The 13,317-nt window shown below is 53.1% G+C and overlaps 1 protein-coding gene across 1 annotated transcript; it reads right to left on the bottom strand.

Annotated features, from left to right (window-relative positions):
* Positions 1–566: 566 nt before the first annotated feature.
* Positions 567–13,121, bottom strand: B4GALT3 (beta-1,4-galactosyltransferase 3). The gene is made up of 7 exons (XM_088137316.1): positions 13,024–13,121; positions 10,451–10,739; positions 9,567–9,802; positions 7,040–7,230; positions 5,570–5,692; positions 2,836–2,940; positions 567–2,442 (listed from the first exon to the last, which is right to left on the bottom strand). Exons 2-7 carry the CDS (start codon positions 10,701–10,703, stop codon positions 1,854–1,856), a joined length of 1,497 nt encoding a protein of 498 aa, XP_087993442.1. The 5' UTR covers positions 10,704–10,739; positions 13,024–13,121; the 3' UTR covers positions 567–1,853.
* Positions 13,122–13,317: the final 196 nt, after the last annotated feature.

Below are 13,317 nucleotides of genomic sequence, written 5' to 3'. Positions count from 1 at the left end.
TTTGGAGGTCACCTGCTCCTGTGCTTTTCAAACTTGGCGACTTTAAGATGGGTGGACTTCAACTCCCAGAATTCCCCAGCTGGGGAATTCTGGGAGTTGAAGTCCCCCCATCTTAAAGTGGCCAAGTTTGAAAAACACGGATCTAGTCCAAATCTCAGGTCAGTGAAAAGGGCAAGGCAGCTATTACTGTGAACTGGGCCTGCTCCAGATGACTCTTATGGGGAATTCTGGGATTTGAAGTCGGCACAGCTGGGTGACGCTCAGGTAGGACCGCAGCATTCCTCGCCCGTGACTTTTCCCTTTCAACACATCCAGGGAAAGAGAACCAAAAGGCTGTCAGAAAGGCTCTTCCTGCTAAACAAAATCTGTACCCCTGCCGCAGCCGCTCATGGTTCTAGTCCTCATTCCTCCGGAGGCAGAATCTTCACCGTCCCCCCCCACACCTGTTGGTCTTCTGCCTGGCCCAATGAGAAGGACAGGTGTCCTCTCAGACCCACAGCTAGCTTTCATTAGAAGAAAGAACAGCTCATTCTTTTAATTGGTGGAGGAATATTTATTTTTGTAAAAAAAAAAAAAAAATCAAAAACAGGGAAGGGGGACCACTACAGCGAAGGGGACGGGGGCTACATAAATAGAATAAATAAAACTACATATCATTGACAGTACTGAGAGGTGGTGAGATGGTCACCGGTGGGGAGCAAGACCCTGATCAGATTGGGGGAACACGTCAGGCCGGGATCAGCCCTGAAGCAGCGGCAAAAAAAAAATTAGGAGAGGGTAGTTGGATAAAGGAATGCCTGCTCATGTAGAATTTTTTATTCTTATTTTTCTTGGGAGGGGGTGGGTGAGAGTGAGCTAAAGTAGTGATAAACCTCAGTCCGGCGGGGAGAAGCATGTCTCCATCCGAGCCTCCAACACCTGATGGCAGCACCCACGGGCCCAGCTCCAGGAAGCTTTTGCTCCGGATTCTGTCGAAAGAACCCAGATCGAGACCTCAGGCGTCGGATGCAGTAGCTTATTAACCAGTCGAGAATTTATTTTGGCTGATCTTAAAAAGAAAAAAAACGAGCAACCACCTATAAATCGTATGAGCGAACGGCTGAGCCGATGGACAGCAACCTCTGGCCTGTCTCCCCTTCGCCGGTTTCTTGATCCGGGGTCGGGGGAGAAAAAACTTTCCTGCGCCTGAGAAGAGGCTGAACGCCCCAGGAGGGCCTTTCCGTCGAAGCCCCCCGTCCCTTGATCCCGGCTGGACGACTTGCGAGAGGAAGGCGGAAGTGAGAGAATACGGGTGGGGGGTGGGAGAAGACCCCCCTCCAATTCTCCTTCACGAGGAAAAGAAGAAAAATTTTAAAAAGTTGAGTGGGAGTTTGCCAACGGTTGATATCTTCCTGGTGCTGAAGGTAGTGTTGGAGAGGGTCAAGCGGTAGGGCTCAACCCCCTTTTTGAAAAAGGCGCTAAGTGGACAGTGAAGTCGGGAGGGCTGGAGCTGGCCACTTAACGGAAGGTGGAGACCCTCCAAATATCCATCCACAAACAGCTTGGGGACAAGATGCCCCCCCCGTCGCTCATGCTCTCCCAGTCCCCTCAAAGCGGGATCCAGTCCTACGAAGCGCGACGGGCCCTGGGTGGGCTACCCGCATTCGGGAAGGAAAAACCCGCTGATGGAGGAACAAAATTCCCAAGGGAATGCTGGTGCCGCCTGGCTTGCCCTTCCCACCCGCCCCTTCGCATGTCCAGTTCGGCTCCGCTGGCCTGGGCAGAAAGGCGATCGGTCTCCTCCAAGCTCCCAGCCGGGATGAGAGAATAATTCCAGACTCAGGCGCCTCACTGCAGCTCTCGGCATCGTCTTTTTAATCTGCGGCTCTAGGATCTGTGCGATTGGCGGAAAGGGGCCGGGAAGCCGTGCGCCGGGCTGTGTCTCTGGCCGAGGGCCGGGGGGCGGCTGGACCTGCTCGACTTGTTTGGACCGTCTCCTTCTCGGCACCCTTGGCTCGCTTCGGCACTTCCAGGCTGGGGGCCACCTTGCTAAACGTTTGGAGGACAGCTTCCCCCTCGCTGTGGGTCGTGGCAGCAGAGCCCGGCTCCGTTTTTCCTGCCGTGGGGCTGGGTTTGGGGTTCTCCGAGTTCGGAGCCTGCCTCTCCCCCTTCCTTTCTGCCTCCAGCGGAGGTTCTCTCCACCCCATGGCTTGGGAGAGCTTGGCAAAGGGAGTCTTACGGAGCATCTCCTGGCGGAAGTCATGATTGCTGTCCCTCGGATAGTTCCTCCCGTCGAGGCCTGGCACGGTGCCCTTCCTGGGCTTGGCGGCCCGCGGGTTGGTGCCAATGTCGGCAGTGATGTTGGTATAAAGGGGCAGCATTTCCTTGGACAACAGGGTGTAGGAGAGAGAGTTCATGCCGTCCTGGGTCCAGGTGCGGTACGTCCGGATCAGCAGATCGAACCTGCAAAGAGAAACAATTCTGGAAATCTTGCAGGTTCTTCTCTCTGATTGGCGTCCGTGCCTCAGGGCTAATCTGGGAGGGGGTTTAATCCTGGTTTTATCGCATCAACCGCAACTGACCACCTTCGCAACGCACGAAGCGATAAACCGCGGTCGGCACGGAAGGTAACCTCAAAAATCTCGCCGGGACTTTGTGCAACGTCTGAACCGAGCCGATTCTGAGCACGCTTTCCCCCTTCGCAGAGCATATGGACTCGTGACTAATTCAGGGGGCTGGGTTGAACGAACCGGCCGTTTCTTAAAAGCGCCCCTCGGCCTGCGCGCTTGGGGGTCTCTTGCATCGGGCCGGGATCTTTCCACAGGCCTAGGAGCGCACCCCATCCTTGACACTGACCTGTGGGGGTTCTGCTCGTTGCCTTCGTCGCTCTTGTGTTTCACCATTTTATAATGGCCGACGGACACCGGAGGGCGTAAAATCTTCATCCCTCGGAAGCGCACCCTGGGAAAGCGGGATCAGATCAGATCGGAAGGGCTGGCCCGTTCAGTTTCCAAACCTTGAAACCCTTCCAAGGCCTTGATTCCCTTGAGCGGTGTTTCTCAAACCTGGCAACTCTAAGATGTGTGGACTTCAGCCCCCAGGATTCCCCAGCCAGCCACTCCAACTCCCAGAATTCCCCATGCTGGCTAGGGAATTCTGGGAGCTGAAGTCCACACATCTTAAAGACACCAAGGTTGAGGAACACTGCTCTTAGTGAGACACCTCCAGAAGCAGGAAAAAAAGGGGGGCCAACATGACTGCACCCCCCGAGCCGAGCCTCCTGCTGAATTTCCCCTCTGCATCGCTCTCCAAACTTCTTTGACCTTCCAAGCAAGGTTAAGATTCGAAGTGGGTTTCCTTGCAGAGGAGACCGAGCAGTTGCCATGGTTTAAGGCAGTGTTGTCCAAACTTGGCCACTTTAAGATGAGTGGACTTCAACTCCCAGAATTCCCCAGCCAGCATGGCTGGGGAATTCTGGGAGTTGAAGTCCACTCATCTTAAAGTGGCCAAGGTTGGACAACACTGCCTTAAGGTAACTGCAGTTCCTTAAAGAATGGCGACTGGGGGAGCCCGGCAGTTTTGGGAATCCCGCGTTGATTCCAGCCGTAGGACTTCCATTCCTCCTTGCTGCCCTTCTGCTCCACGGAGGGCCAGAGCCACAAAGAGGTTATTACTGCTAACAGACAGCCCTGCAGAACAACCTGACAGGTGTGGGGACTACAGTCCCCATCATTCAAAGCCGGGAGGGAGCTGAAGTGCCGAGAGAACGAGACGGCACCACGTTGAGGGAAGTCCACTGTTCAGCAGGATGGCGACAGCCAGGTTTTGGCAGCCAGAAAGTCAAGCTCCCTGTTCCCCCCCCCCCCAAAAAAAACCACTTGTCAGGAACTATATAGACAAGCTAAATGATTCACTGCAAATGTATCTCAAATGAACCAAACACCACATTACCCAAAGGTAGCTTAAATCCAAGAGGCTGTTCTAGTTATTTAAATATGTTTAAAACAGTAGTTCTTAAACTGATTGACCCAATTTTCCAGTCTTAAATAAGGCTATTACCCCCGCAAAAAATACAGACTCTGTTGTTTGACAACTGACTGCATCCTTGACTTACAAACAAGCGATTACAAATTGCTCCATCTCCCCCAAGAGATGCCCCACTTACTCCCAGTTTAAGAACAACCGTTTTAAAACAGCCTGAAGATTCAGGATATTTTTCTGAACTCAATAGGCAGGGCCCAAGCCTCAAAACCATTCCATCTGAAAACACAGGAGGTTTATCTCCTCTCCTTTCCAAACTGAAATCTCAAAAGATGCCCGACAGACCTTGCACTTGGCCTGCTTGGAAATGGAGAATGTTTGTGAACGTTCCCTGTCATCACAGCGCAAATCAGTGAGTGAGTCCACCACCAACAAGGACAGGTGGAAGGATGATCTGGTTTTCAGGCACGTTGTGGTACCTTTTTTAAAAAAAATACATCTTACCTGGCATGGTAGCCTAACTGCTACCTGGCGTGAAGAAAATGAGCATGCAGGGCTTCACAAGAGAGAGAAGTCAAGGGGAAGAAGAGGAAGAGGAAGAGGAGAGAGAGGATGGAAGGAAGGATGAAGGGGAAGGGGAAAGGGAAAAAGGGGGGAAGGGGAAGGGAGAGGAGAGGAGAGGGGAAGGGGAAGGGGAAGGGGAAGGGGAAGGGGAAGAAGGGGAAGGGAGAGGAGAGAGGAGAGGAGAGGAGAAGGGGAAGGGGAAGAAGGGGAAGGGGAAGAAGGGGAAGGGGAAGGGGAAGGGGAAGGGGAAGGGGAGAAAAGAAAAGGAAAAAAAAGAAAAGAGGGAGGGAGGGAGGGAGGAAAGAAGGGAGGGAGGGAGGGGGGAAGGGGAAGGGGAGAAAAAGAAAAGAGGGAGGAAGGCAGGAACGAAGGAAGGAACGAAGGAAGGATAAAGGGAAGGGAAGGGAAGGGAAGGGAAGGGAAGGGAAGGGAAGGGAAGGGAAGGGAAGGGAAGGGAAGGGAAGGGGGTGATATGATGGAAAGGCGAAGGCAGGCGCCATTCAAGTTGCAAAACTGGAAGTGAAGAATGGAGCAAGTGAAAACAGAGCACATGTTACATGCAAGGCGAGAGTCACCTGGACAACAGAGGTGGCGTAGAAATGGGACACAGAAATAATAAAGGCGACAGAAATAAAGGCTGACAGATCTCCAAGAGGTCATGTTACTGTTCCCAATGACCGCAAAGGTCCCGATTTTAAAAATCCCTCAATTTTTAGCCCCACACCATGGCACAATTCCCGCGGCTGCCAAGACGGCAAGATGGTGGGTCGCCGGCCTGAAATCCAGTCTCTGAAAGAAACGGAGCGGCGGCTCTTTCCTTCTCAACGTCAAGCTGGAGAAGAAGCATCGGAGGGTGTGCTGCAGGGCGAGGGATGGCTAAGTAAGATTTCAGGCAGGCGGGCGCACCGGTGGAGCACTGTCTGCCTATCGCCAGCCACTACGGCCGATGCCTGACAATGCGACTCCATGCAAATGGAAGAAATCAGACGCAGGAGGAAGAGGAAGGAGGACGCGAGCCCGGGAAGACGGCCAACCAGAAACTCACCTCATGGCGATGTCATCGTCTTCGCCCCCCCAGCCCCAGTACTGGTTGGGGAAACCATTGATCTTCAGATACTGGTCCGGGGTCAACGCTGACACACCGCCGAAGTACTGAGAGTACGGGAGTCTAGAAACGAAGAGCAGCGAGGTTTTCTTGGGGTGCTCTGCTGATCTAATGGGCTTTTCAGAGCTGGGGAAAGAGGGCGGTGGGGTGGAACAGCAATGCAGAACATGGGCTTATTCTGCATTTCTCCGGAAAATGGGCAGCCCCCTCCCCGGTGCATCAAGTTGGTTAGCAAGTGGTTGAAAGACCCTCTACTTTAGTGAACTTAGAGACGAATGGGGTGCTAAAGGAAGGCTGCGCTCACTTCCTTTAGCCACGTTTCCTGCATTAATCCATTACTAAGACGGCAGTAACTTCCTCCCTTTCCCTTATCAATAAATCTAGTTAAAGAAGACTTGCTTTTCAGCTGTAAACAGCTGCTAAAGGCTTGGAAGCTGATTCAATGCATGGCTTTGCTTGCCAAAGACTCCTGACGTATATCCGATAGACAGGCAGACAGACAGATGTGTGTGTGTGTGTGTGGTGTGTGTGTGTGTTGGTGTGTGGATGGATAGATGGATGGAAAGCTGGAATGGCTGGGTGTGACATGGATGGTAGTAATTAATAGCAATTCAATTAATTAATAATTGGATTAATTAATCCCAATCGCTATTTGAGGCAGGTGACCTGGGGTCACAAGGAGTCTTGGAACATACTTTAATGAGGTTAATGGCTTGTGACAGGATCCTGAAAGTCTGTCAAAGCCTTTTTCTACTTTAGCGTATACCTAACCCAATCAAGGTGGAGTTGTTTTGAGTCTTTCACAATTTTTTTCCCGATTTTTTTTTTAATCCCGCCTTTCTTACTTTTATAAATAACTCAAGGTGGCGAACATACCCAATACTCCTCCCTCCCACTTTCCCTACAACAACAACCCTGTGAGGGGTTGGGCTGAGCGGGAGGGACAGGCCCAAAGTCAGCTGGCCAGCTTTCCTGCCTATGGCGGGACTCGAACTCACTGTCTCCTGCTTTCCAGCCTGGGGCCTTCACCACTAGACCAAACTGGCTCTCTCTTTTTACTTTCCCACAACTGAGATCTAATTTCTATCATGGCTGGGCATTCTCCTCCCCGTTCTCTGAGTCAAACCAACATTCCATCGTTTAGATAGGCCATCTTTCCTTCTGGATGGGGTGGCTGGAAATTTTCCTGCCTCGCCCAAATTTTCCTGCCTCACTGCAACGCAGGGCCCTTTCCTCCAGACTGGATGACTTTGTCCTAAAGTAGCAGAGATTTTGAATAACAATGCCCACCGCCCCCAAACCCCTTCCCTGGACCCCCTGCCCCAAATGGAACATGGACCAAAGGAGGGACAGGTAAATACCGCAGCCCACCCACATCCTTCAGACTTCTCCCCAACTCTTTTTCCTCACTGGTATCTGAATTTATTCATGGCGACAGAGACGTGCTTGGGATTCCAGAGATCGCAAACGTAAAGGTTGTGGTCGTTCTCGGGGATGAGATCCACATCGTGAAGGAAAAGGCAGTTCCACTCTTCATCTTTTAAAGCTTCCTTCACGCCCACGTTCAGAAGCTTGGCACGATTAAAAGTGGCGTTCCCAGCCTGCGGGAAAGAGCCGACCGCGATTGAACAAGTCACCTGCCACTGCAGACCAGCCTGGAGCAACCCCCTGAGACCCATCAGCACCACGTGGCTGTCGCTCGCATCTCAGATGCCAAGCCCACCGTGCTGTAAATCTCCCTGTGTCGGCCTCGCGGGGCAAACTAGACAGGAATCGCAACCAGATGAGCTAATTCTACTTTATGGTAAAGCTACATTAACAGATCTTGTAAGTCTGAAAAGTACAATTCTACCCCCATCTCCTTTACAGCCTGAGAAACTAGAGAGAGTCCCTTCTGAGTCTTTTTCTCCACCCATTATGCAGCTGTGGCTATGCCGTCTCTTATCTGACCATTCCCTTGGCAGCATCTCTTGGCCCCGTCTCCCAAGGTCTTTCCCACATACCATTACACCCTGGTGCATCTTTCAACATTGTCCCTAGCTGTCCAAGCATTGATTTATTTTGAAGACACTATGGCTTAGGTGTGTCAGGCCTAGCCCAAGGAACTCCAAGAGACAATGCAAAATCAGTTCAGCTATGTTTATTAGCTACAACCTCTAGGAAGAATCTTCCCAGACTAAAACCCCAGTTCCCAAAGTCCTCCGGCCACAACAGTGTGAATTCCTCAGGGAGGTGCCAGTCTCATCCTCTTGTAGTTCCCACACTCCATCGGCGAGCTAAGAAAATGCTTATCTCCCCGAGCCTGTCCTTCACAATTCCACTCCATCACAGGTGCCACCGCTTGGTTTAGCCTGTGGTTTAGACCCCCCACTTAAAGAAAACATAAGATGGCTGCATCTTAGCCCAATAGACTAGTCATCACTTCCAGGATTCCTGGCCAGTGTGATCCTTGGCCATGAACACTGGCCATGAATTCTGGAAGTGATGACTAGTCACATCAGATCTGGACATTATTCCAAATCTCCATTTGGTTTGGCCTTCATAGAATTAGTCCTTTGCTTTACTGCCTGGGGTTTTGTTCAGAGTCCTGAGAGAGATTCAGGAATTACAGGCAATGCATGGCATTCCAATGAAGATCAACTGAGTATTGAGGGCAGGGTGGGTAAAAGAGCAGGACTTAAATCAAGTAAATAGCAGAAACTATCTACCAGCTAAAGGGAGCTTCCGTTCTCTCTTATATACAAAACCTGAGATTCGGAGCTGTCTCATTTTCAACCAATGAGGAGCTGTCCTACAAGTCTGCACACCCATTGGTCTCTGCATTGCACTTAACGGCCAATGAAATAGTCAGGCTAAGAGCCAATGAGAAGTCAAGCTGCAAAGCTGGGCGACCAATCGGGCCGAGAGTTGCTTTGGAGGGAAAGTATAAAAGGAGCCAGCAGGGAAGGGGTTTAGCCAGACTGCAGGAAGGCTTAGAAGAGAGAAGGAAGGAACAAACCAACCAGGAGGGATAAGTCAGTCAGCAGCTTGGAAGAAAGAAGCTGGTGCCAGAAGAGCAACCCTGAGAGGGAAAAGGGCAGCCCAAACCCTGGCAAGGTCTTCAAGAAGTGGAAATAGCAGGTAGAGAAGTTGCTGGAGGACCAGACAGAAGACTGAGGGGACATCTTCAGCCTGCATTTTGCTACCATGAACACAGATGTATCTCAGTTCTGCTGAAGACCCAACCTGGCTTTGAGGGATGGGAAGATCTGCTCTGTATTTCATATGGGAATGGCAACTTTCCCCCAGAGCTTTATTTTATCTAGTTATGAAATGAAATAAATTGAAGTAAAGCAGAATTTAACTTTAGTTAGCAAAACCTGAGAGGTTTATTCATTAGATCTTTCCTTCAGGAGCTCAAGGTGGCCTATTCCTTCTGCCTGTTCCTTACAAAGCCCAATGAAATAGCCTGGGTCACCTGGGGGCTCTCTGTGACAGGGTGTGTGTGCATGTGTGTGTGAGAACCCCTGTTCACAAACTCACCATGGCACCCCATTGGCCTATCCCTCCCAGTTCACAACAACCCTGTGGGGTAGGTTGGTCAGAAAGGGATTCCTAGCCCATTACTGTCACCTCTTTATCCAACAAGCTCTCAGCTGAGCTCCCAAATGCTCACCCTGCCCATTCAATTTCTAAACCAGGAGTAGCTTTCATGCCCGTTCTGAGATGTATAAGAGGGAAAAATGGCAGCCGGTAATCCAGTTAATAAAAGGGGGAGTTTTTTCTGGGCGTCTCCTTCCTGGTTCTAACATTTTTTTTAAATGCCTGGTTCAGAAGAGGATAATCAAGGTCAGCAACGCTCGGGGGAGAGGCTGTGCCCAAACCAAGCCAGGGTCCCGCAGAAAACAGCTGGGCTCGCTGGCCAAACCACGTGATGTTTCCCTGCTTCCATCCCTACCTGGTGTATGATGTAAATTCCATACTGCAGCTGTTGGCGCTGGAGGAAAGGGTGTAGGTAGTAGAGCAGGTGCCGCAGGTGGGTCTCCCGGTTGCGGTGGGGGATGATGATGGCCGTCCGGGAACGGGACTCGCAGTTGAAAGGGCGGTACCTGCCCCCTAACTCGACCGCGGGGTTTTTCTCCTGAATCTTCTCCAGCGTGGGCACCTGGCTGAAGCTCACTGTCAGGGGACCGACTAAAAGGGAAAAAAGGGCACAAGGTTTTTAAAAACACACAAACAACAGGTCGCTGCGATGCTCAGGGATTCAGGATCAAAACACCGCAGGGAGTGGGTTGCGTTTGCCTTCAGCTTCCCAAAATCAAAGGACGCGCCTAAGTTTCCAGCCCTCGAAACACACCCAGACCTGAAGCAGGACAAAAGTTCAGCATGTCTTGAACGTATCGCGTGGTGGCAACCTCCCCTGCTCTGGATAGGGTCCAGAGGGAGGGACATCAACTCCCAGAATCCCTCACGCAGCACGGCCATTCTCCCTGAATTAGCCACGTGGATTTTTTACTGCCCTGAATCCCGCTGGGCAGAAATCCAGCATGGTTACCAAAGTGAAGGGCAAACGGGCGGCCTTAGAAATTGGCTGCAAACCTGGCTGCAAAGCTGAATAAATCCACAAGCCGGACGTACCCCCCCTTCCTTTACTCTAGGAAAAGGGGCCACCCCAAAAACGCCTTCCGTCCTTCCGAACGAGCCCCCAGCCCTCTCTGGATCACGGCCCCAGCTCAGCTCCCAAGCTCTTCCGCTCTACAAACCGGCCCCCTGCGCTTTTGCCCCTCAAGCGGGAGACGCCGGGGGGCTTTGGGCCCGCCGAGCCAGGGAGTCCGGACTCACTCAGGTACGGGGACCGATCCGGGCAGTAGGCCAAAGGTTTCGTGGCGCCGGGGCGAGGGGGCAGCCCGAACACCAGGCTGAAGTTGGCGTAGACATCGTGGCTGCGGGAGTAGTCGAAGGAGGGGCTGGTGTCGCGGCCAAAGATGGCAGCCAGGTTGCGAAAGCCCCCGAAGGAGAAGTAGGCCATGAAGAGGAACTGGAAGCCGATCAGCAAAGCTAACGTGCAGGGGCGGTCCAGGAACCTTCGGAGCATGGCGCTGGGCGCATCGGAGCAGGCGCTGCGACGGGTCTGTCGAGGCGAGAGAAGCGGTGAGGAATGGCCCGTCCAAAGGCACGACGTCCGTCCTTAATTAGGCTTATGTCTTGCCTTTCCTTCAGGAGCTCCGGATGGGGGTGAGTCCCTTCCTATTTTCCCCCACAACAACCCTGTGAGGTTGGGCTGAGAGAGGGGCGGGTCCAAAGTCACCCAGGGAACTCTCCCAACTTAATCAGCCTCCCTGCCTGTGTATGAAAGGATTTATACCATATATATATATATATATATATATATATATATATATATGAAAGGATTTACACATGCGCCTTTCCCAAAGGTTCATCACGACAACCCTGCAAGGGAGGCTGGGAGAACGCAGACAACCCTGCAAGGGAGGCTGGGAGAACGCAACACCCTGAAGTCACCTTGTGCGGGGAGACCTGAATCTGGGTCTTCCTGGTCTGAGTCTGGCACCTTTGTAACACTCTCCTGGCTGTCATATTCGCCCCCCCCCAAAAGTCCTGTTTTGGGCCTTGCACAAACTTTGCCAAGATTAGGGTGCAAAAAAGACACCGGCCTGCATAAAAAAGCAGATATGTTTGACTCAAGGCCCAGGAATTTAGGGCAAACGCCAGCAATTACTGCTCTGTGTGTGTGTTTAAGTTTCTAGTCCTCAACGCAAAAGTCATTTCCACCCCCACTTTCTTTTGGGCTCCCAATACATTGCAACTCTCCAAATGTGTGGATCCGTCCACTAATAAAATGCACTCTTGTCATTCCTAGCCAATTTTTTTTAATTATTTTACAAAGCTGCTACGACATAATTATAGCGATCTCTCCAGGCTGGTCCTCTACCCTACCCCACAAGCAAAATGCAGATTTATAAAATGCTCGGTTAACTGGCTAAAGCTGGCTCGGTCTCTTCTTGTTCAAGCAGCAAATTCCGACTTTCCTTTCCCAGCCTGCACAGACCTCCCTACGCAACTTTTTTGCTAGACATCCCCAGCAGTATCTTTCTGCAGAAAAATGATCCTTTATTTGGTTCTCTTTCCATGCAATAAAAGAGACAGGGTGTTGGAGAGAGAGAGAACAGCATTTTGCAGAAACTCGCCAGGGCGAAGGGGGACGCGCCAACGTCCCCTTCTGCATTGGCCAAGCCGCTCGCCTGCGGCCTGCAAATTGTCCCACTTCCCTTTAGTCCCAGGAGTGAAATCTGCCCGGGGAACGTGTTCAGGTGTGGGAAGCGAAGGCAGCAGAGGAGGGTTCAGACAACAGCGATGCCCAGTTACTGCTCTGGGTTCCTGCGACGGGCCTGGAAAAAGTGGGATCAAACTAGCATCTGGGGCTTAAATCCAGATGGCTTACACTGAGCAATGACGGACAGGGCCAGAATTGGCTCTGCGGCAAACAATCCTGTCTGCTTTAGGAAATGGTTAAGAAGAAGGCTGAAGAAATGTCTTCTGGAGCAGGGTTCCTCAACCTTGGCGATTTGAAGATGGGTGGACTTCAACTCCCAGAATTCCCCAGCCAGCCTTGCTGGCTGGGGAATTCTGGGAGTTGAAGTCCACCCATCTTCAAGTCACCAAGGTTGAGGAACCCTGTTCTGGAGCACCAATTCCTTCCACTTCCCTTCCTCGCTTCCCAGCTCTTCAACTGAAGATCGGGGTGGAGGGAAGAAGAGCCCTGTCCCACTCCGCAGCTGGCGCACTTGATGTCCAATTTCTCCTGGCTTCGGGGCCAGCCACGGCAGGTCCGTGCCAGGCGAAACTGGGCATCAAGTGCGCCAGCTGCGGAGTGGGACAGGGCTCTTCTTCCCTCCGCCCCGATCTTCAGGGCCAGCCCCCGCTCCGGCTCTTTTCCTCCTGCTCCCCGCAGACCGACCCCGCCGGAGGCTCCAGCCTGACCCGCCGCTTCCTCCCCGGCGGGAGACCCCCGCTCGGCCCCGAAGGCGCCTTGCAAGGAGCGAGGCGAGCAACGACCCATCCCCGGGTCGTGTGAACGCAGCCAGCGAAAGGGAATCCCGCCCCCCCCGAGAACTTGCAAGGATGCCTGCCGGCTGGAAACTCCGCGGCTTCCCCCGAGCCCCTCCGGCGAAAGTGCTGCTCCCGCCCCGGCCCTCCGGGAGGCAACGGATCGACCGCCGCTCCCGTCATCCGCAGGCGGGCTGGGGCTCGCTGCACCGAGGACCGCCAGCCGGGGGCAGGGCTGCCTTTGCGGGCAGGGCAGGGCAGGGAGCCCGCTCCGGAAGACCCATCATCCCCGGCGCGCCTCCGGAGAGGCCCCTCGCCCTCCCCAACCCGCCCGCCTGCCCGCGTACCTGAACGTTTGGAAGAGCCCAGGATCTCAGCCCCACCCCGGGTCCGGCACCGCCGCCGCCGCCGCCGCCAGCGCCATCTTCGGAAGGTGAAAATTCAACTTCGGGGCGGGGAGAGGGAGGGAGAGGGGAGGGATTGTGACGTCAGACAATGGGGCGGGAGGATTCCCCTCCCCTTAAAGCGCCCCGAGCTGGGCGGAAAAGCCCTTTTTGCAAACGGCGGGGCTGCTTTTTCGGGGCGGGGGGAGGGCCTGAGGCTTGTCTTCCGCGCTTTTCCAAGGCGGGGGCCCCGCGGCG

The sequence above is a fragment of the Python bivittatus genome, unplaced genomic scaffold, assembly GCF_059951505.1.
Source record: "Python bivittatus isolate LINGU-HERP-01145 unplaced genomic scaffold, Pbiv_v1 ctg000180_np1212, whole genome shotgun sequence".
In the NCBI taxonomy this organism is placed as follows: domain Eukaryota; kingdom Metazoa; phylum Chordata; class Lepidosauria; order Squamata; family Pythonidae; genus Python; species Python bivittatus.
This window is presented reverse-complemented; position numbering and strand designations above follow the sequence as displayed.

Coding starts and splice junctions, on each gene's coding strand:
- B4GALT3 (XM_088137316.1), bottom strand. CDS start 10,703: ATGCTCCGAAGGTTCCTGGACCGCCCCTGCACGTTAGCTTTGCTGATC. Junction 7,231..9,566: donor GAATTTACATCATACACCAG/GTAGGGATGGAA, acceptor TCTTTCCCGCAG/GCTGGGAACGCCACTTTTAA. Junction 5,693..7,039: donor ATGAATAAATTCAGATACCA/GTGAGGAAAAAG, acceptor CTTCGTTTCTAG/ACTCCCGTACTCTCAGTACT.